This window comes from Panthera uncia, chromosome D4, assembly GCF_023721935.1.
Source record: "Panthera uncia isolate 11264 chromosome D4, Puncia_PCG_1.0, whole genome shotgun sequence".
NCBI classification, from domain to species: domain Eukaryota; kingdom Metazoa; phylum Chordata; class Mammalia; order Carnivora; family Felidae; genus Panthera; species Panthera uncia.
The window spans coordinates 17,734,450-17,761,368 of NC_064807.1; the positions used below are offsets into that span (position 1 = coordinate 17,734,450).

Consider the following 26,919-nt stretch of genomic DNA (forward strand, 5'->3'; position numbering starts at 1 on the left):
ACGTAATTCGTCTTCCAAAACGGGACCACGGCTGAGCAAAAGGGAGCATTGTTATTAACTGTGCCAGAGCCACGGTGGTCAATGGGTGAACCAACCGAATATTAGGTCACCGGTCTTATGTCAACACTAAGCTCTGGGAGAGGCATAATTTGGGCTTCCAAAAGTGGAGCTGGCCTCAGAGACAGGGCATGTTCTAGGGTTTTTCTATTGGACAGGACAGAGGTTAGGAGGGAGGTGACCCAAGAGAACACAGTTGGACAAGACGCTCAGCTGAGAGGGACACAGAGGGGGGAACTCAGTGAACTATGGCTCATGGAGGAAAGAGAGCTGACCCGTGTGTATGAGAACATGTCTGGAAGGTGGGTGGGAGACGTCACGAAGCGAAGGAGGTCGGCAAAATTCGGTCACCTGTACAAAGATGTCTACCTCCAAGTGTTTCAAAGCTCATGAGATCCAGGGCTCAGGGCGCCCCAGACAGCTCTCCTGGATGCGGTTGTCACCCTAAGTCTATGGTGGAACCCCGCTCTCCACCCCATTCTTAGTGTTGACGGGTGATACCAGAGAATAACAATGGTTCCCAGAGTAAGGGCAGGACCTTGGCAACACCTGTAAATAGCCCAAAGCCTTCTCAGCGGGCTTCACTTTGAGTCACGTAAACATACTGTGAGCCATGCTTTTGTGGCCGGGGCTCCCCGTCTTTTTTCAGCAGGCCATTTATTTTACGGACTCCGGAGGCCAACATTTTCTTTTTAAAGAATAAATTAGTTTGCAGGCTTATTTACACCTTCTGCCGAAGAAACTCATATCCAAATCCAAATGCGGGGGAGGGGAGCGGTGAGGAATAGGTGTGCAGGGGCAGGCACGGCCCAGTCAACTTGTTCCACAAACACAGTAAATATTTTAGGCTTTGTAGGCCACGTGGTCTGTGAACAACTGTTCAACTCTGCTGCTGTAGTGCAAAAGCAGCCACAGAGAGTCTGTAAACAAATTTGTGTGGCTATGTTTCAGTAAGACATTTATGGGTACTGAAATGTGCATGATTTTTCAGGTGTCACGAAATATTTAAAACAACAACAACTTTTTTTTTTCCAGCCCAAATGGGAAAGCCATCCTTCACAGGAAGGCCACGTGAAAACAGGCGGCATGCTAAGTCTGGCCACAGCTTTGCCAACCCTCCCGCTGGAGGCCCACGGATTCGAGGCCACGTGTGGCCTTTGAAAGGGCATGCGAAGACTCCACAGAGAAATTTTGCAAATGATAGTACACGGTCATATTCAATTTAAATGAAATGCGATTAAAGGGAGGTGACTGAAGTGACCAGATTAAAGTGACTTAAAGCAGACTACTTTTTGAGAGAGACATTTAGATAGCTGAGCGTGGCCGGGTAATGAATTTCCAACATTCATTGGAGGAATAACGATTTTTAAAGAGACCACTCACAGACAACATGATACCCAATTTGAGAACCAAAAATAAAACTGAGGTGAATGAGAAAGTCTGGCTTCCCTTTGAGACCTAAGAGAGGATTCACGTGGACAAGAACCAAGCGGGCACATGGCCGATGACAGCTTTCCACCGTGGTCTGCTTTCCAACTGTGCCCAGCAAGGTTAGGGTTTGAAAAGCAGAGCAACAGGAAGGTAACTTGCCTAGGGAGGGTCGAGCCCCCTGTGTTTTAAACCTGAAATGGTCACCAAGGAGAAATCCCGCTAATCTATGGCCAACAAATCCACTCGCGACGAACAGCGGACCGAGGGTATCTCACTGGTCAACACCAGTCTAAGAGAGGAGATATCACGGCACCAAGGGGTAACCAAATATGGAGACGGAAGGTCCTATTTTCTTGCTAAGGTTCAACCGAAATCTTCGAGGCACGTAATTGGCAAAATAGGAAAACGACACGCAATTTCATAAAACACGTGAAGAGTAAACAAGATCCCTTACTGTGTTTCCCCTTAGAAATTTAGAATGGCACCAGGTAGTGCAAAGTGGAAAAAAAAAGTACCATCCACCCTGTCTCTTCCAGTGGGTATGTTTCAGCAGAATCAGGAAGCAGAACATCCTTTTCTTCCAGCCGGGCGGGACTAGGGCTTTCCTTTCAGCTTCAGGTCAATACTTAGAAAAAAAGGAAGAACACAATGAGAAACACTAGAAATTGAATAGGAAGCATTCGGTGATCGCTGGGAGTGGTGTGCGCTTTGCTTTTTTTTTTTTTTTTTCCTCCAAGGACTTACTGAAAAGAGCTCATGCAGTTTCTTATGCTAGAAAAAAACCCAGTAAAAGCCAACCCTCCCTCATGGCCAAGGCTTTCTCTAAAATGTGGAATTTTTATTTATTTTTACGAAACTGTTTCTGGAAGCATTTTACGCCTCTCAAAATGACCTAGGGAGGCAAAAGACGGGTGTGAGGGCTCTTTGCTGAAGTAGATTAAGGAACCCTGTTGCATTTTGGGAAGGAGGGGGCTACCTGTTTCTAGTCAATGACCTTCCCTTGTGGGGCGAATACATGATCTGCCTGAAATCAGTAATCTGATAAATGCCACATACAAGGCAACAATGAAATAGAAGAACTACCCCCCTCTCCCAAAGGAACCCACAAGAGTTGCGAGAGTCCAAGAATTTGCATGACAGGGGTCAGTCCACCTGAACGCGATGGATTCTTATAACCTAAGACAAGGTTGTTCTTAAGGTCTAGTGGGTTCCCAAAACTACCTAGAAAATAATTCCCAAACCTCCCCGCTCCACTGGTTTCTCTCTTCTGCCTCTTAGTGAACCTAGCACAACTTTCTGACACCCATCTGACCAGAGAGTTCCGGTCTGTATGTTCAAAAGAAGAATTTCAGCCAGGAACAAATGAAAACACTGTTTGAAAAAGGCCATTTGGGAGGCATCTGTGGATTTCAATGAGACCTGCCCTCCCGGCCCCACCCTCCGCACACTGCACGGGGACTGTGGTTTGCTTGTGGGATGTGCAGCAGCTGGGGGTGGGTGGGGGATCCTTCGAGCAGCTTTGCAAATAAAGCCATTGGTAACCCGTGTGCCTGCCCATCGAGTTTACAGGAGTAAAGAAAGCTTTCCTTTCACATTCCCTCAATTCTGCCACTTATTAGCTTGGGGCTTTGGGCCAGTCACCTGCCTTGCCTAACTTTCCATTGCTGTATCTGTGAAATAGAGCAATCCTGTCTCTCTCTCGAGGCTTGTTAAGGATTAAGTCTCAAGTGTTTTCAGTTGTGAGTACCTCAGGATCTTTTTTAAATGAACCCTGATAAAAATCTGAAAAAACAAACAAACAAAACCCCTTACACCAGGATGCCCGTTCTGAAGCACCTCATTTTTCATACTTTTTTAAAGATTTATTTTTATTAATTTTTTTTTAATATTTCGAGAGACAGAGGGTGATCCAGGGAGGGGCAGAGACAGAGAGAGGGAGACACAGAATCCAAGTAGGTTCCAGGCTCTGAGCTGTCAGCACAGAGCCCGACGCGAGGCTCGAACCCACGAACCGTGAGCTCATGACCTGAGCCACCCAGGCACCCCGAAAGATTTTATTTTTAAGTAATCTCTACACCCAACGTGGGGCTTGAACTCATGACCCCGAGATCAAGAGTTGCACTCTTCACCAACTGAACCAGCCAGGTGCCCCCATACTGACTTTTTGGTAAACTTTCTAGGGCTTCATTTTTCCCTTCAGCTTTTGGTAAACAAAAAGCTGAAACATGGAAACCTATTTATGTGGTTTATTGAAGAAGAGATAGTCAAAAGTGGATGATTCTTAAATAAATACAGGAAACCCCATTGAAGTTTAATTTTTGAGACAACAGTTATCTTGTGGGGACAGTAAAGTGACCAACATTGCTACTAATTAAAGTCTCCCCTAGTAAGTACCACTTCCCTTGGATCAGATACACTATTTATTTATGTAAAAATATTTTAAAAGCATATGCAAGTCTTAGGACATGAAGGAACAAATAAAGTCCAAACTTGGAAGTGAAGGAGACAAGCACCTGGGGATACTTTTGAAAACAGTATGCTTTTTCGGGGAAAAAAGAAAACAAACAAACAACTTACTTTTAATCAGAACTGAAATACAAAAGGATTATTCCTGATCTTTGGGCAGATGGGCTTGGTTTTTCTCTAACCAGCTTTCCAGCGAGAAACCTTCTGATAATTTTACCCTAGGCCATTTCGGCTTCTCACATATGTTACATGAGTTTCCTTACAAAGTATCTGAGAATATTGTTTAGTGATGAATAAACTCTTGTGTTTTATATAGGAAGAGGGGGGGCGGGGGGGGCATAACTTTCCTTTCTTTCTCTAAGGAAAAGGAGAGGGGCACATTTCATTTCATTCTTGGCTTGACTGAGCTCCTTGAAAAACACCCTTTGCTCCTTCTTCAGGTTCTCCATTCGATACTAGCTACAGAAGGTGTAAAATGCTTCCAGGCAGGAGCCAGAAAAAAGGCAAATAAAGCCCCTTATTCTGATACTAACGAAAGCCAGAAAGCCAGGGCTAGAAGTCAGCCTAAGAACTCCTTGGCCACTCTGGGCTTGGATCTCATCCTTTGCGCTGAGATCACGTGCCTGGGAAAGGCCGGGCTGAAGAAGACAGAAGCGTGGAGAAGAGTATGTTCTAAGGGAAGGGACGTGAACCTTGGTAGCAGCCTCCCTCCCCCACGCCCAGCCCCGGAATGAACGCAAACAAGGAGCAGTGCCCTCTTGTTTGCCCTCTCCCCAACCCAATCAGCCCCTCCGAACAAACAAGGAGCCCAACAGGACAGGCAAAGGAGTGGGTAAGCCCGCAGATGTGGCAGCCATAGGCCAGTGAGTGACAGTCACGCCCCGCTGCTCGTTCACTGCAGGCCCGGGACTCTGCTGTAGGGGGCGCTGTTTTGCAGAGGGAAAATTTGCGCAAAGAATGGAAGTGGCTTCAGGGACTCCTCTTTGCCCTGCAGAATGTTTGCTCGCCAATGTGCTTGAAGCAACTGTCTTCATCTCAAAGAGGCGGGGCACGCGTCACCTCCTGAAAAATAGCTGTGTGAATTCAAAGGTCTCCTTACAACGTTTGTTCTTTCCTGCTTAGCGGGGACCTTCTCTCTGGGGTTTTTGTCCACCAACTTTAAACTACAAGGTCAACGTGGCGGCTACACAGCTGTGGCATTATGATTTTCCATCCTGGGTTTGGACCTTGAGGAAAAGGAGGTCCAAAGAGAACAAAACGTGACAATAGCTGAGACATGCAAATCCGATCTCTGCCCCTCCTGGGTTCCTGGGAAGGGCAGTGTTAAATTCGCCACAGCTCAGATCAGATGAGGCGCCCTTAACAGGATCGCCGGGTTCCCTCTGAGAGCACGTTGGCGGCCACACTTCATTCCCTGAAACGGACTTGGCCAATAGTCAACTCCGTTCTCTGAAGCACCTAAGTGTGTCCTTTTCTGGTCTAACCAAAGTTAGATCAGGGGCTGCACACCCATTCCAGAATTACGACCATCTCTGATTTCAGAGCCACTGGGTCTGCATGCAGAATCAAAGCCCAGCCCTGGGACATTTTTACCGCTATAAAACATTGGACCGGTCAGACAATCTCTCTATGCCACTCTTTCCTACTTGCAACATGTACCTCGTGGGATTATTCTGAGGATAAAACTCAGATAATGTGCACGAGGCTTTTCCCATAGAACCTGGCACATGGTGAGCCCTCACTAGGTGTGTGATTTCTATTTGTCACAGGATGAGGTCAGATGGACTAGATCATTCCTAAAGTCCCATCCAGACTCGGTTGCCTCTTGGAATTTTCAAAACAAGGACACTTTTCTCCCCCATCCACTAAGATACGAAGTTCAAATGGAAGTCCCAACTTTCACTAATGAAAATAGATGAAGTAACTTAGAAAGCAGAGTTGCCCAAACGCTCTTAACATCTGGCTCTAATATTCATTTTTCTGCTCGTTTTTGGATTGGAAAACAGAATGCCAAATAGACTTCAGCTGTCCTTAAGGAATGTAATAGTGATCATGAAAGAGTGCGAAGCCGGCACACTTCTCTTTAAGTTTCTGATTTGAGAAACAGAGAACGTGAAAGCTGAACATCTAAACAGAGTTTACCCAGTCCTTGATGCATTTTTTTTTTTTTTCTTTCAGAGCCCAGCCATACAATACTACAAGTAACCACATAGCTGTTATTGATGGTGAGTTCTTACTCCTTCTCCATAGAAGACATTTCTGGATCATTGTAAAGGCAGCTAGTTCTGAGTGCAAGGAAAAAAAAAAAAAAAAAAGGAAGCAAGTAAACATTTTCTCCACTGTTCCCACTTTGTAGGCACAACACTCTCGGGTATTTTAAACTGTGTGATGTGGGTCTCACTGCCAATGGCGAAGAAACCTACACCTGATTCTTTTACCACCGGTTTTGAAACTTACTAATTGCCCATGATTGAGAAACATAAAAGGGAGATGGAAAATTCCAAACAACTCCAGGGGTCTCTTCTGTTATTTCCTGACTTTTCAATCTATCTTATTCGGAGATCATGATATTGCAAATTTTTACTTGTAACCCAAATAATATACTTTATACACAATGGACAGTCCCTCTCAAGCAGCCCCATGTTTGTGTGCACATGAACACAGTTAACTTTCAGTTTGTACAAGAGTGAGGATTTTCCGAGACACTAAGGCAAAAAAAATTGCCAATGTCAGCTTTCTTTGTTACAGAAAAATACTGGGACACTTACACAATACAGCTGAGCTGCGTTCTGGTATTATAAGTGAATCCTAAGATTAACCTGCACTGAATGTGTCCAGAAAGAAAAAAAACGTAGCCATAGGAGATAATGAAATAATAGTTTTGTTACAATGTATGAATGTGTTCATGCTTTTGGTGTAATATTAGCCGCTTTTCATATTCCATATTGGCAGAATTCCTGTTAGCAAATTTCAAATGTACTTTATATTAATTTTGATCAATTTCAGCTTGTACTTCCTCTCCTCTTATATTTTATTATCGGCGAAGACTATTTAAAGAGATTCTACAATCTTTTTCAACTTTTTGTTTTTTGAGAGACAGAGAGAGCCAGGGCCTGAGCGGGGGAGGGACAGAGAGAGAGGGAAACACAGAATCCGAAGCAGGCTCCAGGCTCTGTCAGCACAGAGTCCAACGTGGGGCTTGAACCCACGAAACCGTGAGATCATGACCTGAGCTTAACCGACTTTAGCCACCCAGGCGCCCCATAGAGATTCTACAATCTTTTTAAATGGGAGTTCCTTTTGTAAATGTGAATAATTTCACAAGCTAATGTATCTGCTCGAACACGAGAGGTTCAGTTCCCAACGGCAGGCATTTTGTTGGGATGGTAGAAAGCGATCTCCCTGGGAAGGGCAGAGGGCTTCTTCCCTCCACCGATCTCACTGGTGGTCAGGTATTTTCACAGAGGATTTTGGCAACTTGAGTGAACAAGGGCCGTCAGGCAGGGGTTGACAGTATGCCAGAAAGACCTAGCAAAGCTGGAGCGGAGTCAAGAAAAGGCGTTCTTCCGAATCTAGCTTTTCTGTTTTTTTTTTTTTTTTAACTTTGAGCGATCCTTCCCGCAAAAACAGCAATTTGCAATCCATTTAATATTGTCCCTCCAAAGGCAGCGGACGGATTCTTTACAATAAGAATGGCTCTCTCTATACAATTAGTCCTTTGAAAATATTTTCTGTCCTGTATAGATGCCAAGTTTTAAGGAAAACAGAAGACAGGCTGAAGAAAGTCAACGAAGAGGCCGTGTGGGGGGGGGGGGGCAGGGGGAGAAGGTGAACATTTGAAAAGAAAGCAAAGCAACAGATAGGTTCTGTTCCATGACAAGGTATATGTTAGCTTTGGTTAGAACCAGCCTGAAGCTTTCTAATAAAGGTCACGTGGAAAGTCAGCGTGTGTCTGTTAATAGAAAGAACCTGGGTTATCTGGCTTCTAGAACTAAACCACAGATCTGCAGTGACCAAGTTTTCTGGGCCCCAAATCCTCATATACCGTCTGTCCAAGGATTTGGGAGTCACTCCAGAGGCTGAAAGATAGTTAAGGAGATGTAGTTAGTGGGCTAAAATGGTAGCAGTCAGAGGCATTTCAATCCTCTGTGGGGCCGACAGTGAAATTCTTATTACTTTTTCAAATGTGCCAATAGCTTTCAATTCCTCACACGTGTAATGTCACCATCAAAAGAAGGAGGGTCAGTTGGAGGGGAATTCAGACAGGCAGATTACCCGCGGAATCCAAAGCAAGAGCATAGACTCCTAAGACAAATCTAGTTATTTCTACTCAGGTATTTAAAGTGGCGATTCTCAGAGCCCGGTCCTGAGCCAGGCAACATCGGCATTACTGGAACGTGTTAGAATTCCGGATTCTCAGGCCTGCTGAATCAAACTCTGGGGTGAGTCCCAGGATACCGTGTTTGAACCAGTGCACCTGGTGATTCTGATGCCCAGAAAAGCCTGAGAATCACTGCTCTACAGGGATGAACTTAATCTTAGGCACATTTGTCAACTTATGCAGCAGGAATGTCCTGAGCATCTATTCTGTATTAGATACGCTGGGTGCTTCCTTTAGCAAGGAGATCAAGACATCTCAGGACCACCTGAGGCTAGTTAGATACCGAGGGAGACAGTCTGTGGGCGTAGGGAAGAGAAGGAATGATCAGAGAGAGAAAAAAAAAGGAGAAAGCCACACAATAAACCCCAAATGATAACTGTTTCATTATGGTAGCTTAAACAGGAAGGGTAGAAATATGGATGGGGGTGGAGTGGGAAATTCTATGGAAAAAGGCAAGGTTTTAATGGAGATAATGCAAGAATACGGCAATATGACTCTATAATGGGTTTGGCTGGAAAGTTATTGATTTCCCTCCCCTCAATCTTTTGTCTTGAAAACACCTCTTTAATTTCATAAGGATATTATCATTCAAAAAAAAAAAAAATCTGAAACAGAAATTCATTGCTCTGTCTCCGGGGAATCTCATAACACAATGTAAGCTGAATACAGATAAAAGCTAACAGGGCACTTCAAGCCAACATCTGGTTCCTCGGTTCCTAACCTCTTCCTTTCCCAACTTCGGGTTTGTAACAGTTGAGTTAGAGACTGAAACGATTCCGTTAGAGTAGAAATGTAAAGACTTTTGAGTACTGTTAGTCTACATGGGTGTCCATTATCTTGAAAGAAAACCAACGCAGCATAGGAATCTTATAACACTAAACTATGCTGACATTTCTAAGGCAAAAATCTTTCCTCAAATTTTAATTAATCTTTTTTTTTTTTTTAAGTAAGTTCTGTGCCCAATGTGGGGCTTTAACTCATGACCCTGAAATGAGGAGTTGCATGCTTTTCCGACTGAGACAGCCGGGTGCCCCTCATCCTCGAATTTTTACCCCAAAGATCCACACTGTGGGCAAATAATTCTACATAGCACCTGCAATAAAAATGTGCTGTAGGAAAAAAAAAAAAAATAGCTCAATGGATTGTTCTCATGAGGAATTGGCATTTACATCTATACAGGAAAAAAAAAAAAAAACCCAAAACGTATTTATTCAGAATTTGTAGCTGTTTGGACATTGCCCAGGTTTCTGCTTTTGCACTATCTGTTAAGATGAGAACTAGTTATAAATATTAATGGTGTAGGCAATATTTGACATGGAAAAGCTTTAATATAGTAAACATTCCAAATAGTACTTGTCTGCATTTGACATGAAGTGTCAGAAAAAATTTTTTGAACTTGGAAATAAAAGGAAATTACTGGGATGTTCTTTGAAAGCAATGCTGAGTTGACTTTCTGTTGATGAGCTATTTTACAACTCTTTGGGGGACAGAGATGCTAGTAATTTCAATCCAGTGGAAAAGATAATCCTAATTTACAGTTTATTGCCCTGTTGGATGTTGATCCATTTTGCATCTAAACCAATAATCTTATCCTAACATTCCTTTATAGATCACCTACAGAAATCTAGCGTTGCAAGCGTCCTTTGAACTGGTTTTTACACTTTACTGGGTCTGTCATTAAATAATTAGTTGAGTAAAATCATTGGCATGTATCATTTCATATTTGTATTCAAGTTAAGATTTTGCCTTTTCAAAAGGTATACTTTAACAATAGTGAGTAATGATCCTTTTTCTATTCATCCAAATAGCTCTGAAGCTATTTAGTTGAGCAGTATTTCCAGGTCACTAAATAAGGGGCTTAAAAAACTTGGAAAGTCACAAAATTGGTTCCATAGTCCAAATTTCGACTTGTCATCGTTCCTCTCTATTAGGATGAATTAATGAGCTTTTGTGGCCTCAAACTATCTAACAACGATCTGGATATATTATATGTGATGGTGCCTGTGATGTGTTCCTTTGCTGTGGTGCCTAAAATTACATGTACATTAAAAAAACAAACAAAAAAACCCCACCACCACCACCAAAAAAAAAAAAAAAAAAAAAAAAACAACCAGTAACAAATGCGTTCCTTAAGGTAACCAAGATCACAGGGGGAAATAGATTGTAGTACAACTACCAGACATTGCATCTAATGTGGGACAAAGGGGACCCTTTAAAGTGCAGCATTATCATCAGGATGCAAAAAGAAAACGCCAGGCATGCGGCTTCTCCCGATTCATTCCTGAAACGCAAGCCAACATCACGCCAGCTGCTGAACGAAAACCAAGTCTTACTTAGCTGCTTCTGATGCTTCCCTCAGTTCTTCGTCCAGTCTGCATGAGCAAAAATTATCGGTGTGGAAAAGAAACAGAAAAGAAGCAAGCACAGCGTGAGTCACTCAGCAAAGCAGAGCCAAACATAAGTGGAGCACATGTGCCTTTAAAAACCATCCTTTGGAGCACTGAGACACGCTCCTTCGATTAGACATGGTGCCATTTCCTCCCATTCGGTGTTTCTGCATGTTTACTTTGCAAATTCCTTCATAAAGGTAGGTAGATACACAAGTTGCAAGGAGAGCAGAAACATGCTGGCGGAGTAAAGATGAAAACGTCCACACCGGTCTGTTGCGTATAGTTAGAGACCGCTTGCAGCCCGGGCCAGCTCAAGGGTGAATCTGGTTTAGTGGGTTTCAGTTGCAAATCAGGCTGACCTCAACAGCTTTACACACAAGACAAAGACCAGGAATGGTATGCAACAAGGGACGGATAGCATGTTGAGGTCACCCACGAGTCTAAGACACAGGTGCACACACACAGCGGGTCCAGCGTGAATTGTAGATCAGGAGATTTTACCTCACACTTCTCTTATAAGATCTCTCTTCATCGTACCTTACGGGATAAAAATGAATGCAATGAGCAAGATGAGCCAACAGACGGAGAAAATGACGGGTACATGTTTTAAAGAACAGACAGAACGTGAGAGAAAAAGCCTACCCCCCTAAAAGAATCAAATTGCCTTTTTTGGAGAAAAACGTATTTTCATGGGATATAATCGAGGAGGTAGAATTCATAATTAGCTTCAGCCAGTCCTCATTATTTGCAGGTTCTTTGCATTGTTTGCAAATTTGCCTGCTGCTTGCATTTTGTTTCTGACCCCCCACATCAATAGCTGTGGCGCCTTTATGGTGACTCACTACTTTTATTAGTGGCAAAAAATTTGAGCCACCTGATGTGCACATTCCCAGTCGAGGCCCAACAAAACAAGGCTCTGCCTTCTCGTTTTAGCTCAGTCTCAGGCTGCCAACAGGTGCTGTCTATTTAGTGCCAGGTTTTCCCTGTTCTTGTGCTTTTAATTGGTAATTTCGCCATTTAAAATGCCCCCAAGCAGAGTGTTTAGGCGCTGTCTGGCATTCCTAAGCACAAGAAGGCTGTGATGTGCCTTCTGGAGAGTATCTGTGCATTAGAGAAGCTTTGTTTGGGCAGGGGCTATGGTGCTGTTGGCCGTGAATTCAATGTTAGTGAGTCAACAATATATATCAAATCAGCCATTTTTACACAGAAACACACAAGGTTCTATGTTAATTGGTTAATGGAAATTAACCAGGTGTTTGCAGGAACTTAGCCCTGTATTCCTCCTAGGGACAACGGTTCGCCGTTCAGGGTTCTAGGACATGATTGCCACAAATAACAAGAATATACTGTCATCGACAATTATAAATCTAATTTCAGATTGGGCAACTTTTTCTTTAAGTCCCTTGATGACAGGCTCCAGCCTAGCTGAATACTGGTCTTGGGACTGGCCGAGATTAGATTCTCCGAATGGTATTCAGTAATAGGCTTATGGCTTCTCTCATTTTGAAAATGGCATAACATGAAAATGAGACGATGCGGGCCAGGAACAGAAGTGGCAAAAAGGACATCCAGAGAAGATGGACTGCGGAAGACGGGAGAAAAACATGGACACACGGGGAGGACAGGGATGGTTGTAAATTTCTCCCTCCAGAAGAAAATCTTCCCAAATGGAGCCCTTTTCTCCTTAAGAAACTTCTCCCAAATGGAGTCATTGAAAACTGATGGGTGTCAATGAATGAAAAGTGCCTTGGGCATGTTTAACTTCTCATTTAAACTTTCCTATCAGATAACGAGTCTCTAAAAGCAACCTGATTATAATAAATAACATTCTGGATTGCCAACTCCTGCTGGGAAGGCTCTTGGATGCATTATGCACATTTTCACCCAATCCTTGGGGCCTTTCTATGAATTGCCCCTTACTTCCCCATTTTCTGGATGCTGCACTGAGGCTCGGAGAGGTTTTTTTTAATGTTTACTTATTTCTGAGAGAGAGAGAGAGAGAGAGAGAGAGAGAGCCAGACAGAGGACCCAAAGTGGGCTATGCACTGACAGCAGACAGCTTGACATGGGGCTGGAACCCACCAACAACGAGATCCTGACCTGAGCCCAAGTCAGATGCTTAACTGACTGAGCTACCCACGCGCCCCAGCTCGATATCAGGGGCTGGCAGGAGGGTTCAAATCTATTATTAAGCCTCCAAAACCCATTCTCTTCTCTATCTCCAACTGCCACACCATGGAGGCATTGGCCTATTTAGCTAGAAAGTGGCCAGTGCTCATTTCCACTTGAAGAGATAATGTCCTTGTCATCTTTTGCAAAGGGAGACAGCCCTACAGGAGGAGGGTACTCCAGTGACTTTGCTGACCGTAGGAGTGGAGCTTGGAGGTGGGGATGCTCCTTTCTGAGGTAGCAGGATTGAGCTGGGAGGTAAGCAGGGGGCGGGAGTCCTATAAGCTAAAGAGGGTCAAAGCCGCTGTTAGGATCACAGGAACACTGCTTGATTCGGCTAAGCCAACTGGCAGTTCTAAGCCAAATCATTATCCTGTGTTCACCTCCTATCAAGAGAAGGAAAACCAAACGCATCTACTCCTGAGCTAGGACTTCCAATACTTTAAGGGAGGTGAAGGAAACTGCTAGAAAAGGGTAGGAGAATTCTGCTGCCAGGCTGACCTGGGTCTGAATTCTTTCTAGTTCCATCTCTTCCTTGCTCCTACTTATATTTGACATAAGTAGCTTTTCTTCGTTGTTAGCTTCCCTTACCTGTACTTGGGGGTTTACTATGGGGATTAAACACTACATACATAGAGCACTTCTAACGCCTGATACGGTATTGCCACGAAATAAATGCAAGTCTTTTCTTTCCAGCTTCTTTGCCCACCCCCCCCCCCCCACCCCCCCCCCCCCCGCCTTTTTTTTTTTTTTAGCAAAAGGACTCTTTTTTGGAAGTGCAAATTGGGAAGTCTACTTTGCTATCCATCTTATGGAGGAAGATAGGCTATCCTTGTCTGTCTTGTCTGTTTTCTTCGAGCTAAAGCTTAAAGGCCTCCCATTTTCAATCAAATAAAAAAAAAAATGAGTGAATCAGACACAGAGGAAGAAAAGCACAACCCACAGAGAACAACGGCTCTTTGCAACAGTGAACCAAACAGGAAAGCTCCCTCCTCAGCCTCCGTACTTTTAAGTCTCAGCTCCAAGCAGCCGGTGTTAACTGTTATTCTCATTATTTTTATAGCACGATCCAGCGCCCTTCAGTCTCCATGCTGTTTCCTCACGGGCTGCTAATTGCATTACCCTGAGGAAGGGGATCAACCCTGAGGAAGGGGATCATCCCTACCCACGCCACCTACCACTCTGCCTTACCTTTCACCTGAAGGGACCCGTGAAGAAAAGGGATTTAGAAGAAAACAGAGAAGAGATAGTTTATTTTTTCCCCCCTTTTCCTAGGGCCGGGCAGGTAAATTACTTTCCATAAGGCAATAAAGAAGGCAAAGCTATGCTCAGACCCTGTGGTGTCTGTGAGAGAGGGAGACACAGGCAGCAGGTGTACTGATTCATATTAAGTCTATGCTTTCAAAATGGGAGCAAAATTTAAGGTGAAATGAGCAATGATCAATAACCCCAAGAGAAGATTATGTGAAAGAGAATCTGAAAGAACAGGTCTCTATGGGTATTCGGAAAAAAATATGTATTGATTGGAAAACACTCCGTATTTATTTTAAATAGAATTCACGACATTTCCCCAGTATTCCAGAAGTGAGTTGTTTTCCAGTCCCCTCCAAACATGCAGTATTTCTTACCGAATCTTGGAAACCATCACGACTTACTTGATGATGCTTTCTGGAATATGGATGCAGTCCATTGGGATCAGCCCACTGAGTTCTGATAAACTATTGACATACTTAATTTTACTGCTGAATTTTGAGCTAAAAGAAAAGAGAGAGAAAAGATATCATTAGTGTCCACTTCATCCCTTCTAAGTGTGTGGCCTCTTCTTGAAAATCCTGAAAAAGTTAACACGTTGGCCCCGCACTTACTAAGAAGAAAGGCTACACATCCGAGTAGTTGCAACATGCGAGATACTGTTTTAAGTGGCTTATATGTATCGACTCCCTTATTTCTTCTTAAGCCTAGTGAGGTAGGCTTGTTATTATTCTCTTTTTGTTTTAAAAGATGTTCCCAGTGCTCCTTTAATACTTGGGGAGGGGCTGAGAGGAGGAGAGAGGAAAAAAATCCCAAGCAGGCTTCACGCGGTCAGTGCACAGCCCCACCTGGGGCTCAAGCTCGTGAACTGCACTGCGAGATCGTGACCTTAGCCGAGGTCAAGAGTCAGACGCTTAACTGACTGAGCCACCCAGATACCTCTAATTCTTCTTCTTCTTTTTTTTTTTAAAGATAAGGAAATTCGACACACAGGGAGTCACGTATTTGCCTAAGGTTTCACCTCAGGTATATGGTAGAGCCTGGATTCCAACCAGAGCAGTCTGACCAGAGTCTATACTCTTATTTTTTTGTAAGTTTTTTTTCTTTTAGTTCCAGTTAGTTAACAGTGTTATATTCTTTTCAGGTGTCCAATATAGGGCTTCAACACTTCCATGCATCCCCTGGTGCTCATCACACGTGCCCTCCTTAATCCCCATCACCTATTCTCCCACCCCCCCTCGGGTCTACACTCTTGACCGCACTTCACATGGCCTCTTAGAGGTTTCTGCCGCTCTCCACATTCATTGGTTTATGGTTCATTTGGTTTTGTTTGCTTGTTTCTTTGTTCTTAAATAAAAATCTTGTCATTCTTTCAGCCTCTTCCAAGGTTGATCTATTTCATGTTTTTGCATGTTTGTTTATTTCATGTGTGTGTGTGTGAGAGAGAGAGACAGAGGGAGAGAGAGAGAGAAGGCAGACAGGGGAGGGGCAGAGAGAGAGGGAGAGAGAGAATCCCAAGCAGGCTCAGTGATATCAGCACACAGTCCAACATGGGGCTCTAACTCATAAATGGAGATCATGACCTGAGCCCAAACCAAGGGTCAGATGCTCAAATGACTGAGCCATCCAGGCACCCCGAGGTTGATCAATTTTGCAAGTATACATGCAACACCTGGGTGGCTCAGCTGGTTGGGTGTCCGGTTTTGGCTCAGGTCATGATCTTGAGATCCATGAGTTCAAGCCCCACACTGGGCTCACTGTTGTCAGCACACAGCCCACTTCAGATCCTCTGTTCCCTTCTCTCTGCCCCTCCCCTGCTTGTGCTGTCTCAAAAATAAAACATTAACTTCTTAAAGTATGTATAAACTCATTTTCCTCTTAATATTTTAGCTTAATTGTTTGTTTGTTTTTTTTTTTAGTTTTTTTCTTTTTTTAAGTTTTGGCTAGCGCGTTCAGTCCAGATGGACCAAAACCATATTCCAGTAACTGGATCTGAATTACAAACAGCTTTCATCTACACGTTACCATGTTAGATGTATGTAGATGGATATAAGGCAACATGAAAAGATACTATTGCAACTGATCAAGGGATGTGCCTCTGGGGAAAGGAGTTCCCAACAGAAACTGGCAGTTGTTGAAGGAAGAGCTTAGTCTTATCGGTAATGGTTGGATGTTTTATAAGGAGAAAGCATTTGTGTATTATTGGTGTAATTGCAAACTGCTTTTTAAAATGTGTCATTCCACTTGAAAGGGAACTTGATCAAGCATCGAACTTTCTGGAATGGTTTCCGAGAAAAAGACCTCTCCAGTCGAGAGATCATGCTGAGCCGTCTGCCAATTGTACTGCCTTCTGTTCAACTACTGTGCATTCTAGAAGGAAGGCTTTGCGGGGTCACACCTCTGTACGGTTATCTTTCACATTTTACTTGCAATCTGACCCTGGGCCACTGGCGGTGAATGACCTGTGTCTCCACAGAGTCACTTCTAGCCGTCCTGAGAAGCCTTGGATGGACACACACTACCTCTTCCTTCCCCTGGACTTCCTGAGCTAAATTCAGGTTTTGATAAAAGATAGAGTGGGTGGAAGGGGAACCCTCCATCCAGCTCCAGGGTTACGTTCACTAGAATGTACAGTTCTCTGAACATGTCATGTTGTCCCTTTCTTGGTGTGTTTGGACCCGCTGTTTCTACCTGGTTTCAGCTAGTCCATCCTATCGGTTCTTCAAAACTCACCTTGAAGGCTCGTTCTTCTGGAACACCTCTCTTGACGCAGGCTCTCAGCCTTTACTCTCTACCTGTTACCCCAAATTCACCCTCACCGTGTTATCACCCCCATTTTGCTTCAGCTATACCCTCTGTTTTAATTGCTTACTTGTCTATGTCAGCTGCCGTGCCTCTCAATCTCCACCTAACCCAGTACTTGCCACAGACAATTCATTAAAAAAAATAAAGAATTTCCCATCTACCTGTATCATAGGTGTTCTCCTTTTTTAGTTTTAGTGACCTCTTTTTTCAGGTCTAAAACTTGGTTACACTGATATAGACTGATGCAGAGGGGGATCTTTAAAGAGGGAGGGTGTCACATGATGAGACTGTAGGATATAATAATTAAGTACTTGAAATGTGTTTTCTTTACAATTGGGCGGACAACTGGGTTCAAAGTCTGAGTCTATCACTTACTGGCTATTTTACATTAGACCTGGGGTTGGCAAACTATAGCCTATGCACCAAAGCCAGCTTGTTAACTGTTTTGGTTTTTTTGTTTTTGTTTTTGTTTTTGTTTTTGTTTTTGTTTTACAGTCCTCCAGCTAAGGATTGTTTTTACTTTTTTTTTTTTTTTGATATTTGAAAAAAATCTGACACCAAGAATATTTTGTGATATGAAAACATTTTTAAGAAGTTCAATTTCAGTGTTCACATATCAAGTTTGATTCGAAGACAGCCACACCTACTTACCTATACAGTGTCTATTGACCGTTTTGGACCTATAATGGCAGAATTGAGCAGATGTGACTGAGACCGGATGGTCCACATAACCTAAAATATTTACTGACTGATCTTGTACAGAAAGGGGTTTGCTGGTTTTTGCATTAGACAACTTAATTGACTTCACTGCACCTCAGGGATGTTTCCTGCATGAGGGAAACAGTAAACAGTATCTCCTTCAGAGGACTCACATTACAATTAAATGAAACACTGCCTGTACATACTCAGTAAATGTAAGCCATGAGTTTCTATAATTTACCACAATATTCTTTGCTATCATTTTATTACTGTTGTTGTACTTACCATCTCGAAACTCCCTTCGACAAATGATGTTGAATTGTAATTACTTCTCAGTATTCTTACAGTAACAAAGTTTTGTTATTTACCGAGAAACTTATTTGTTTTATAACCCCCAAATGATCAAACAAATATCAGTGAGTGAATATGATAACTAACATTTACTTTTCTTGGCTATTAAATTTGAAAAGAAAAACTTTTAAAAGATTCTATTTTTAAGTAATCTTTGTATCCAGTGTGGGGCTTGAACTTATAACCCTGAGATCAAGAGTCACATACCCCACCAACTGAACCAGCCAGACACCTCACCATTAAATTTTTTATAAGCTCTTCATGTACATTGATTCCTATTCCCTTATCAAAAGATTTTCTTTTTTTTTAATGTTTATTTTTATTTTTGAGAGAGCGAGAGAGAGAGAAAGTGTGGGGGCGGGAGGGGCAGAGAGAGAGGGAGAGAGGATTCGAAGCAGGCTCCGGGCTTTGCGCTGACAGCAGAGAGCCGGCACTGGGCTCGAACTCACGAACTGTGAGATCATGACCTGAGCCAAAGTTGGACGCTTAACCTGAACCACCCCGGCATCCCAAAGCACTTTCTATCATTAAAATAAGTGGCTTTTGTATACCTTAAATATTTCATATTATTTTTTTTTAATTTTTTTTTTTTACATTTATTTATTTTTGATAGACAGAGACAGAACACAAGTGGGGGAGGGGCAGAGAGAGAAGGAGACAGAGAATCGGAAGCAGGCTCCAGGCTCCGAGCTCCGAGCTGTCAGCACAGAGCCTGACGTGGGGCTTGGCTCGAACTCACAAACCGTGAGATCATGACCCGAGCTGAAGTCGGATACTGAACCGACTGAGCCATCCAGGCGCCCCTCTCATATTAGTTTTTTAAAGCAATTTCACATGGTATGGTAAAGAACTAAACTTTGCCAGAGGAAAACTAGGTTGAAAGATGCTACTCAATGGTTGGAAGTAGGAGGTGGAAATGCTACATACATGTAAGGGAACACTGAACAAAAAAGGTAGAATTGGGAAGGCACGGTAAATGTCCCTGTAAAAAATAAATAAATAAAGGTTTTTAACCTTTAGCATTTTTTTTTTCCTCCACAAGTGATCAGGATGTTTCTTAGAAATTCATCAATAACTTTGAGACAGAAAACTTTCAGTTCATCTCCTCTGCATCCCAATGTTAGGTAAGACTGTATTTTATTTTAAAGCTCTCTAGGCAATACATCCTGTCCCTTTCGTTTAACTGTTTCAAGTCTCACTGTATTATGAGGCATGTTTTCTTTTTCTTTGTGTCCCCCAAAATGTAAGGTTATACAGTATCTAACACAACATAAATGGTGGATGAATATTCACAGAATTGAACTGAATCGAAACCCAGAATCCTCATGGGCAATGAAAAAAAAGCTCTCAAAATGGCTGCCCAGACTCTTTCCCTAAGTTTCGTGACCTACATGATATGTGTTCAGAAGAAACAGAACAATTAAGACAAGGCACACCACTCCCGTTTCTGTCCTTGGTTTGTCTTTATTTTTCCACTGTTGCGTTATGATGCCTTTTCTACGCTCTACAAATTACCAAGTCCACTTTAAAAGTATTACCTACTCCCTTCTGTATTGTGGCATGGAAACCCTCCCACTTCAACCTCTGTGTTACAGCAAGCAATAGAGAGGTCATGTTTCGTAATAGTGGGGAAAAACAGTCATTACAAAATAATGCTCACTCTTAATTAGGGTTCCTTGCTACACAGTCCAAAATAGCATTCCAGGAAAGGCAGGGGCAAAATATGCCTTCCTAAATACTCTCTGTGTTCGTGAATTCTTATTTACAGGACAATGAACACATATTTTGAAAAACGACTAGAAGTACTTTTAGTATAATAACAACCATACCTTATAAAAGGTCGTGTCACTGCAAGGATTGTTCTGATGAACCAAGACGGATGAACAATGATGAATGATTTCAAATTCTTTCGCAACCTGTTTAACAACAAAAAAAGGAAAGAAAAGAAAAGAAAAAAAATCACTCCTAACCCATTTTCAGTAGCAGTTAAAATGGAAAGTATATCCCCAAATAAGCATATTATAATATTAGAGAGTTCTAGGTAAGTTCCTATTATCTGATGGGAAGGAACTGAACGACCGTGATTAGTAAAAAAATTATTTTATTAAGAACTTTTTAATGTCTATTTATTTTTGAGAGACAGAGTGTGAGTGGGGGAGGAACAGAGAGAGAGGGAGATACAGAATCCGAAGCAGGCTCCAGGCTCTGAGCTGTCAGCACGGAGCCCGATGCGGGGCTTGAGCTCACAAACCATGAGATCATGACCTGAGCTGAAGTCAGACGCTTAACTGACTGAGCCACCTAGGTGCCCCCCTCCCCCCAATTTTTTTGAGATAAAATTTGTAACTTGTATGAGTCCAACCTCATTTTCCCAGAGGAATAAATGTAAAGTAGGATGGGTGTATTTCTGGACTGCATAAATCTATGACTATCAGGGTGCATTTTGCTTAACAATTCTTTTCATTTTTGCCAGCATTATCTTTACTGTTTTGAAAAGAACACATTCTTACTAGCAACTTAGCCAATTTCTTTGATCTACTAAGCCTTGGTTTCTTCTTCTGCATTATGAAACAAGTAACAGTAGATCATGTGGTTGTTTGACTTTCAGATTACCATTTTAGCATTCTTGATATTCAGGCATGTTTTGAAGCATTAGCAATGCTACTTTATGAATGTTTAGATCATCAAATGGATCTTAGATAACATAACAGGGCACTCGCATGTTGTCATGCACGAAGCCACGTCTAAGGGGATGCCACACTTAGTCAACTGAGTCACCCAGGTGCCCCTAACATGTTTTGTTCTATTCAAGCCAGTATGGGTGGAAGTAAAGTATCTTGGGAAAAAAAGTGCACCACGGGACCAAATGGGCTAGTGGTTAACTTGAACTATCTCGGCGAATGATGGACTATAAGCCCAACAGTCGCCCAGATCAACAGTCCTAGGCACATAAGCAGCATCAAGATCACGTAAAACCAGTAAAGAATCGTGGATACTCCACGGGTGCCTGGGTGGCTCACTTGGTTAAGCATCTGACTCTTGATTGGCTCGGGTCATGATCTCATGGTTTGTGGGTTTAAGCCCCGAGTTGGGCTCCGCACTGCAGAGCCTGCTTGGGATTCTCTCTCTCTCTCTCTCTCTCTCTCTCTCAAAATAAATAAATAAACTTAAAAAAAAAAAGAATCATGGATACTCTGTTTATCAGGACAAACCGCACCTTCACGCGGCAACGGCATACACATAGTTTAGAACAGACATGGTCGCCAGGTTTGAGATGACAACACCTAGCAAAACCCAGGGGAGCTCTGCTTTATTTCAGATTTGGGGCAGCAAGTGAACTTTTCTTAATATTTCTGTCCTTTCTTAACTGCATAATTCCATGTTCCCAAAACGTGATCACGTGTTTCAGTAGATGAAAGGGAATTAGGAATGGGAGTTATTGAGGAAGCCAAAACGGAGATTAAATAATGACGCCCACGTACCGTCTGTCAATCATCTGGTAGCATTTTTTCATCCAGCCCAGCCCTGGCATCTTGCGTCTGGGGGTTGCACCATTCAAGTACACAATCATATAGTCTTCAGCTACCATCAGCTCTAAAGTGCTTATTACATATCTGATCACAGGAAGGAAGAGGAGGGTTTTCATTTCCCACATGAAACAGTTCATCTTATTTACAACATGATTATATGACATTTAAATTACAGAGCATATGACATTTAAGAATGGTTGTGCATATTCCCTCTTTACCTTGAAAAGAATGCAGTTTCCTAAGATTATTTCTCTGAGAGTGAGTATTGCTCATTTATCTGTAGGGTTATCTTGTTTTTATCTTTTTTTTTTTTTTTTTTTTTTTTAATGCGCCTACGCTAAAAAAATACGTAGGTTAGAACCCGAATTTCAAAAATGTCAACAATGTTATCATGTACCAAAGGCACAAGTGAATGATATAAATGAAGCCATGTTACGGGGGGAATAAAAATAACACTTTATCCAAAGGAAATGTTCCAGGATTTGAGAGTGCAGGCAAGACTGTGTTCGTTTTGTTTTCAAATCACTCTACTGACAAAAGTTCTTTTAAAGGCTTTTGCCTCTTGAGCAATATTCCTTGACAGAGATTTCATTGACTTTTCATCAAAGGCTTAGGATGTTCTACATCATCTATTTCCTCCCATTAAAGATGCACTACCTGCCATGCCATGCCATAGACATTCACTCAAAGCACTTTGCCATAAATATCACTCACAGGAAAAGATTTTCCATGACATAGTGGTAATCCGCTCGACTGCTGTCTGGCAGAAAACAGGCAGCAAACACAATGATTGCATTTAGACCGTCCCCATAGTATCCTGGGCGACAAACAAAAAGACATTTGTGACCAACTGAAAGCTCTTAACAAGATAATATTTAACCTAAAGGGCAAATCTGGAAGCTTTGGCAAGCGTGTGTGCATAAATGTAACAGATCTTTAAGTGAGTATTATATAGACTATACTTCTGTAAGTACATAACCTTATTTTCAGTGGTTATCATAGAGTATAATATATATATATATTGTATACAGCCTTAAATATACAGTGTGAATATATTTGCATAAATGGCATATCCATTGATTATGGATGATTATATGTGTTGTACATAGTCATGAATGGGGTATATAACTATTCAACTTAGCAAAGGATGGGGGTTTTGACTTACAGGTTTCTAATATATAATGCTTCAGTCCTTTAATGGCTAAGAGGCTCTCCCTGATCCTTTTTAGCAGTTTTTCTCAGACTCTGGTTAATTTAAAGGGAAAATCTAGTCACTGAACTGCAATATAATCAGGCTCACATACTCCAGTGACCAGATACTAGTAGGTTAACAAGCAAAACACCTTTATTTTGATTTTGTGGACTGGTTCACTTGCCTGTAGTGTCCCTGGGATCTCCAGATTCAACAGACAGTGCATTGACACGTGGAAAGTTCTGGCCAGGCCTAGAGTTACTGAGCACAGAATACAGAGCCTCATCTTTTTAAAAAAGAACAAATTCAAGACAGGCCTGGTGAAAGCCAACCTCTCTTTGCGTTTTACGACAATATGTGCTTCTGAGAAAACTTGAGAATTACTTCCTGGTGACGTGGACAGGAAGCAGAGGTGGGGGTGCTATACACACGTGTGTGAGAAAATAAAAGGCAAGTGTGAACTCCGAGGGTCAAGAAAAATATAGGGACATCTCAGGACATTTTACCCACATCCGAAAGCTGTGTGGCATTCTCTAAGCTCTGTGTTCCCTCAGAGCTTATCTTGGACACTCATGGCAGCTGTTCGTCAAACCTCCACGGGTTTGTGCATGGAGTCTCTCGTGTCCTTCAGACTTAAAAAATGAAGGAATGCACCGTGTTTTCATTTTTTAATGTCCCTTCATAAACACTTGGAATTTTTGTCATATAACATAGGTCTGGACTTCAGAATCATTACGTAGAGATTGCCTCAAAGCTCTGAATAGGCAGACAGGACATACCCTCAAGCCTGATCCGAACTCAGTGCGTTTCATTTTTTCAGAACTCTAAATACCCCTCTGGTGATTACATGGCAGTAAAATACCGGCTGGATATAGACTTGGATGGGCTTAACTCTTGAAAAGCAGCTTAATAAGACGTTCTCTACAAAGACAGTATGACCCTACCACAAAAGAGGTGGGGGGAAAAGAGTGATACCAACTAAAAATATATCAAATTATGGGTTTGTGTGTATGACTAATTTGAGGTTGTTGGATGCAGTGTTTACTCCACATGTGTTAGAAAATGCTACCTATGTAAGTATACACCCGATGTAACCCATGTTTGCAAAACAGGATTGCCGTGGCTTCCCTACGGATTATTTGCTTTGTTCTGCCTCTTCCAACATGCAGGTAGTTACCAACTTCTTTAAGAACCAGATGTGAAGGAAGATGGCAGGAGATACATTGTAACACAAGAAGTGTTTGTTCCACCGAACAATTTCATTTAAACAGATTCAGAACCCAATGAAAATCCACAAAGGACACCGTGGCTTTGCTACACCAATGCTAACACCACAAAGGTAGGCCATTTAGACTGAGCACAATGCCAAGGACCCGGTTCATTCAAAGAGAGAATAGACATAATGAATCCAACTTAAAAACAAGTACAAAAGCATCTCTGTAAATGTAGCTGCTTGGCTCCAGGGTGTCAACCTAACTTCAAGATCATGACCACTCAGCTACTTTGATTTCTGTTCCCATTTCTGGAGAATTTCTAATTCTAATTTTTTTTTTTTTTAAGGACAGTCCGAGGTTTCTAAACAGTACTTCAGAAGTCATCTTAAATGGCATTTCAGCTCTTTGTGTCAATGTGCCTGTCCTTGGAATGCTGTGGTGTCACGGTCACCCAGGCTCATTAACTCGAAGGGATACTGAAGAATCAACTCGCCACGTCCTGATCATCGTCTAAGTCAGGAATGTCTCTTTATATAAAAATGCCTGAAATTCACTAGGGAAGGTGGAGTTTTGTAGTTTTGGGCAGAGGAGCTGCAGGAAGGGAAGAAGAGGCAGGAGACAGAGGAAGAGAAGAGGAGGAGAGACGGTGGAAGACGTAAGAAAGGAACGAGAAGAAAAAGACTTCTTCGGGGAAGTTCTCCTTCCCAACCAAGATCTGGTGCCATTGCTGTCAGGCTCGGGAGATATTTCAGATCGTCCTTGCGATAACTGGAAGGAATGGGTCTGTTTGCTCTTGGTTCCTCGCACATGCCTTCGAGGGGGTCGGCTAACCCGATTTCTGTGCTAATATTTAGCATATTGCAGCTTTAGTCAAGGGAAGTCGGCTGCCAGCAGCTGAAGAGTTCATTAGAAGGATGGCTTTTTGAAAACATGTACTTTAGCTCTCTTCTCAGTAACCAGGAGGTGAGTTCAGGGTGTGTGTGCTGAGGTGCATCAGCAATGCCACCGCGGGGCCTCCTGAGACCCTCTGGAGCGATAATGCAAACCTTACCTGAGGCAGAACAGACAGGCATGAGAGGGATGGGACACAAGTGTGCCGGCCAGCAAATGGGATGGAGAGAGGAGGGAGGATGTGACAGTCGCAACCAAAACATACACACACACACACCAGCCCGCAACTCTTCTCATTCTTTCCAGGGTCATTTGTCCAGCAACACTGCAGAGAAGTTACCTGAATCTCCTATAACGAAATGAGAGAAGTAAAACAAAAAAAAAAACAAAAAAAAAACCAAAAAAACAAACACACACAAAAACACAAAAACACAAAAAACAAAACAAAACAAAAACAAGAAAGGAAACTTCTCATTATAATGCTTCGGTGTAACTGTCCATGGTTATTGAAATACATTCTCCGTCCCCAAGTTCATAAAAAGCCAGTTTCTGGCCTCCGAGTGACCCCACACTGTTGTTGATCCCAACCACCTAGACCTCTCTTTGGTTTTTTGTTTGTTTGTTTGTTTGTGCAGATAACAGGAATATTGCTCATGGGCTCACGGGTGGTGACCCCGGCTCTGAGATCACCTCTTTTGACTGCTGAGGTAAGGGAGGGCTGAGAAGCTAGGTCATGTCCCAAGGTCACAGAGCAGTTAGTGGCCAAGACAAGTCTTGAGCTCTGTTCTTCTATATGGTGTCCAAGGCCTCCTACCATAGCTCCTATCAAGGTCACCAAAGCCGAAGACTGCATTATTCGGATACTGCTCTCACGCATGCTCCCAGCTGGCATGACCCTTGGCAGAGTCTGGCTTTGCAGCGAACTTAGGTGGCGGTTTTAATCACCCCCACCTTGCAGTTATCGAGCTGCTGCTTTCCTGTTGGCCTGAACGGGAGAACTTCTTCGTGGGAAAATGCCAGACACCCCAAGACCCGTGCTCACTATGGAGTGCTGCTTCTTACACGCTCGTCAGAAGCCAGGATAACAAACACAAGAGATTGGTATCTGGGGAGTGTCGCTTTCTCATCAGTAGCGTCTAAGAAGGAGGTGTCAGCTTCCAGCACAGCGGACCGAGCTCTGGCAAATTCAGAAGTAAAAATCTGAACTGTCTTTACCTACAGAGCACAACAGCTGTTCAGGGGGTGGCAAGAGGCAGCGTCCCGCTAACGTCCTGGATGGGTGCAGCCAGGGGCACACTCATGCAGGCCAGTGCCCGGAGGAGGCCGAGGCAGAGCTGGGGACAGGAAAGGTGGCCGTTTCTTCCAAACAACACTGGACAGACGCATGGACAAAACCGAGCTGACGACACAGAATGGAGGGGAGCGAAGGCCAGGGGAGGGGGTGGCTGGGACGGAGGGCACAGCAAACCACGTGATCCGCGACGGGTCAGCTGAATTTTCACCAAGTGTGTGACAGGCAGAAGCGGTGGCTTTTTGGGTTTTTTTTTTGTTTTTTTTGTTTTTGTTTTGTGTTTTAACCCAACCGTGTCGATGATAATCACTCTTTCCTGATTTGGGCAAAGCACGGATGGGCTCAGGAGCGCTGGGAAGCAGTGATGTTGCTTTTTCACATCAAAGGGGCTCTTAAGTTAAGACTCCGCGTGGTAAACACACAGAGGACTACTGGGTGACTCTGATTTACTTCGACAGACTTTTCTACCTCGTTGGACCTTTGTTTTTTTGTTTTGTTTTGTTTTTTTGAATGGGCACAGGTTACTTTTATAATCAAGCTTTGTGTGGTTTTCTTTTTATTTCCAAAAAGCAAACAAACCCCAAATACCTGGTGGGTGGTACTGAGGAGGTAGGAGCTTCGGGGAAGATCTGGGATGATGTGCGGGTTGTGGAACAAAGGGGTTGTTGATTTTATTGGCTGGCTGGCTGTTCCCTTCAGCGAGATGGGGCCAGCTCTCGTTCTGCAGGGCTATGCAAACTTTTCCCTTGGAGCAAACTGCCTCCCGCCCCCACAGCACCTGTCCCTGGGCCACGTGACCAC

The 26,919-nt window shown here is 43.0% G+C and overlaps 1 protein-coding gene across 3 annotated transcripts in view; it reads right to left on the reverse strand.

Annotated features, from left to right (window-relative positions):
• Positions 1-820: 820 nt before the first annotated feature.
• Positions 821-26,919, reverse strand: part of PRUNE2 (prune homolog 2 with BCH domain) — a 270,665-nt gene continuing 244,566 nt past the window's right edge. For 2 of the 3 annotated variants that reach the window (XM_049633851.1, XM_049633832.1), the window contains exons 13-17: positions 22,245-22,347; positions 21,483-21,614; positions 19,830-19,916; positions 14,550-14,648; positions 9,644-11,262 (exon numbers count right to left, since the gene is read on the reverse strand). In XM_049633851.1, coding sequence (XP_049489808.1) covers positions 11,223-11,262; positions 14,550-14,648; positions 19,830-19,916; positions 21,483-21,614; positions 22,245-22,347 — 461 coding nt within the window. In that variant the 3' untranslated portion in view covers positions 9,644-11,222. Of the gene's footprint in view, positions 2,114-9,643; positions 11,263-14,549; positions 14,649-19,829; positions 19,917-21,482; positions 21,615-22,244; positions 22,348-26,919 lie in introns of those variants that run through there. The other variant, XM_049633842.1, reaches the window with a different exon arrangement.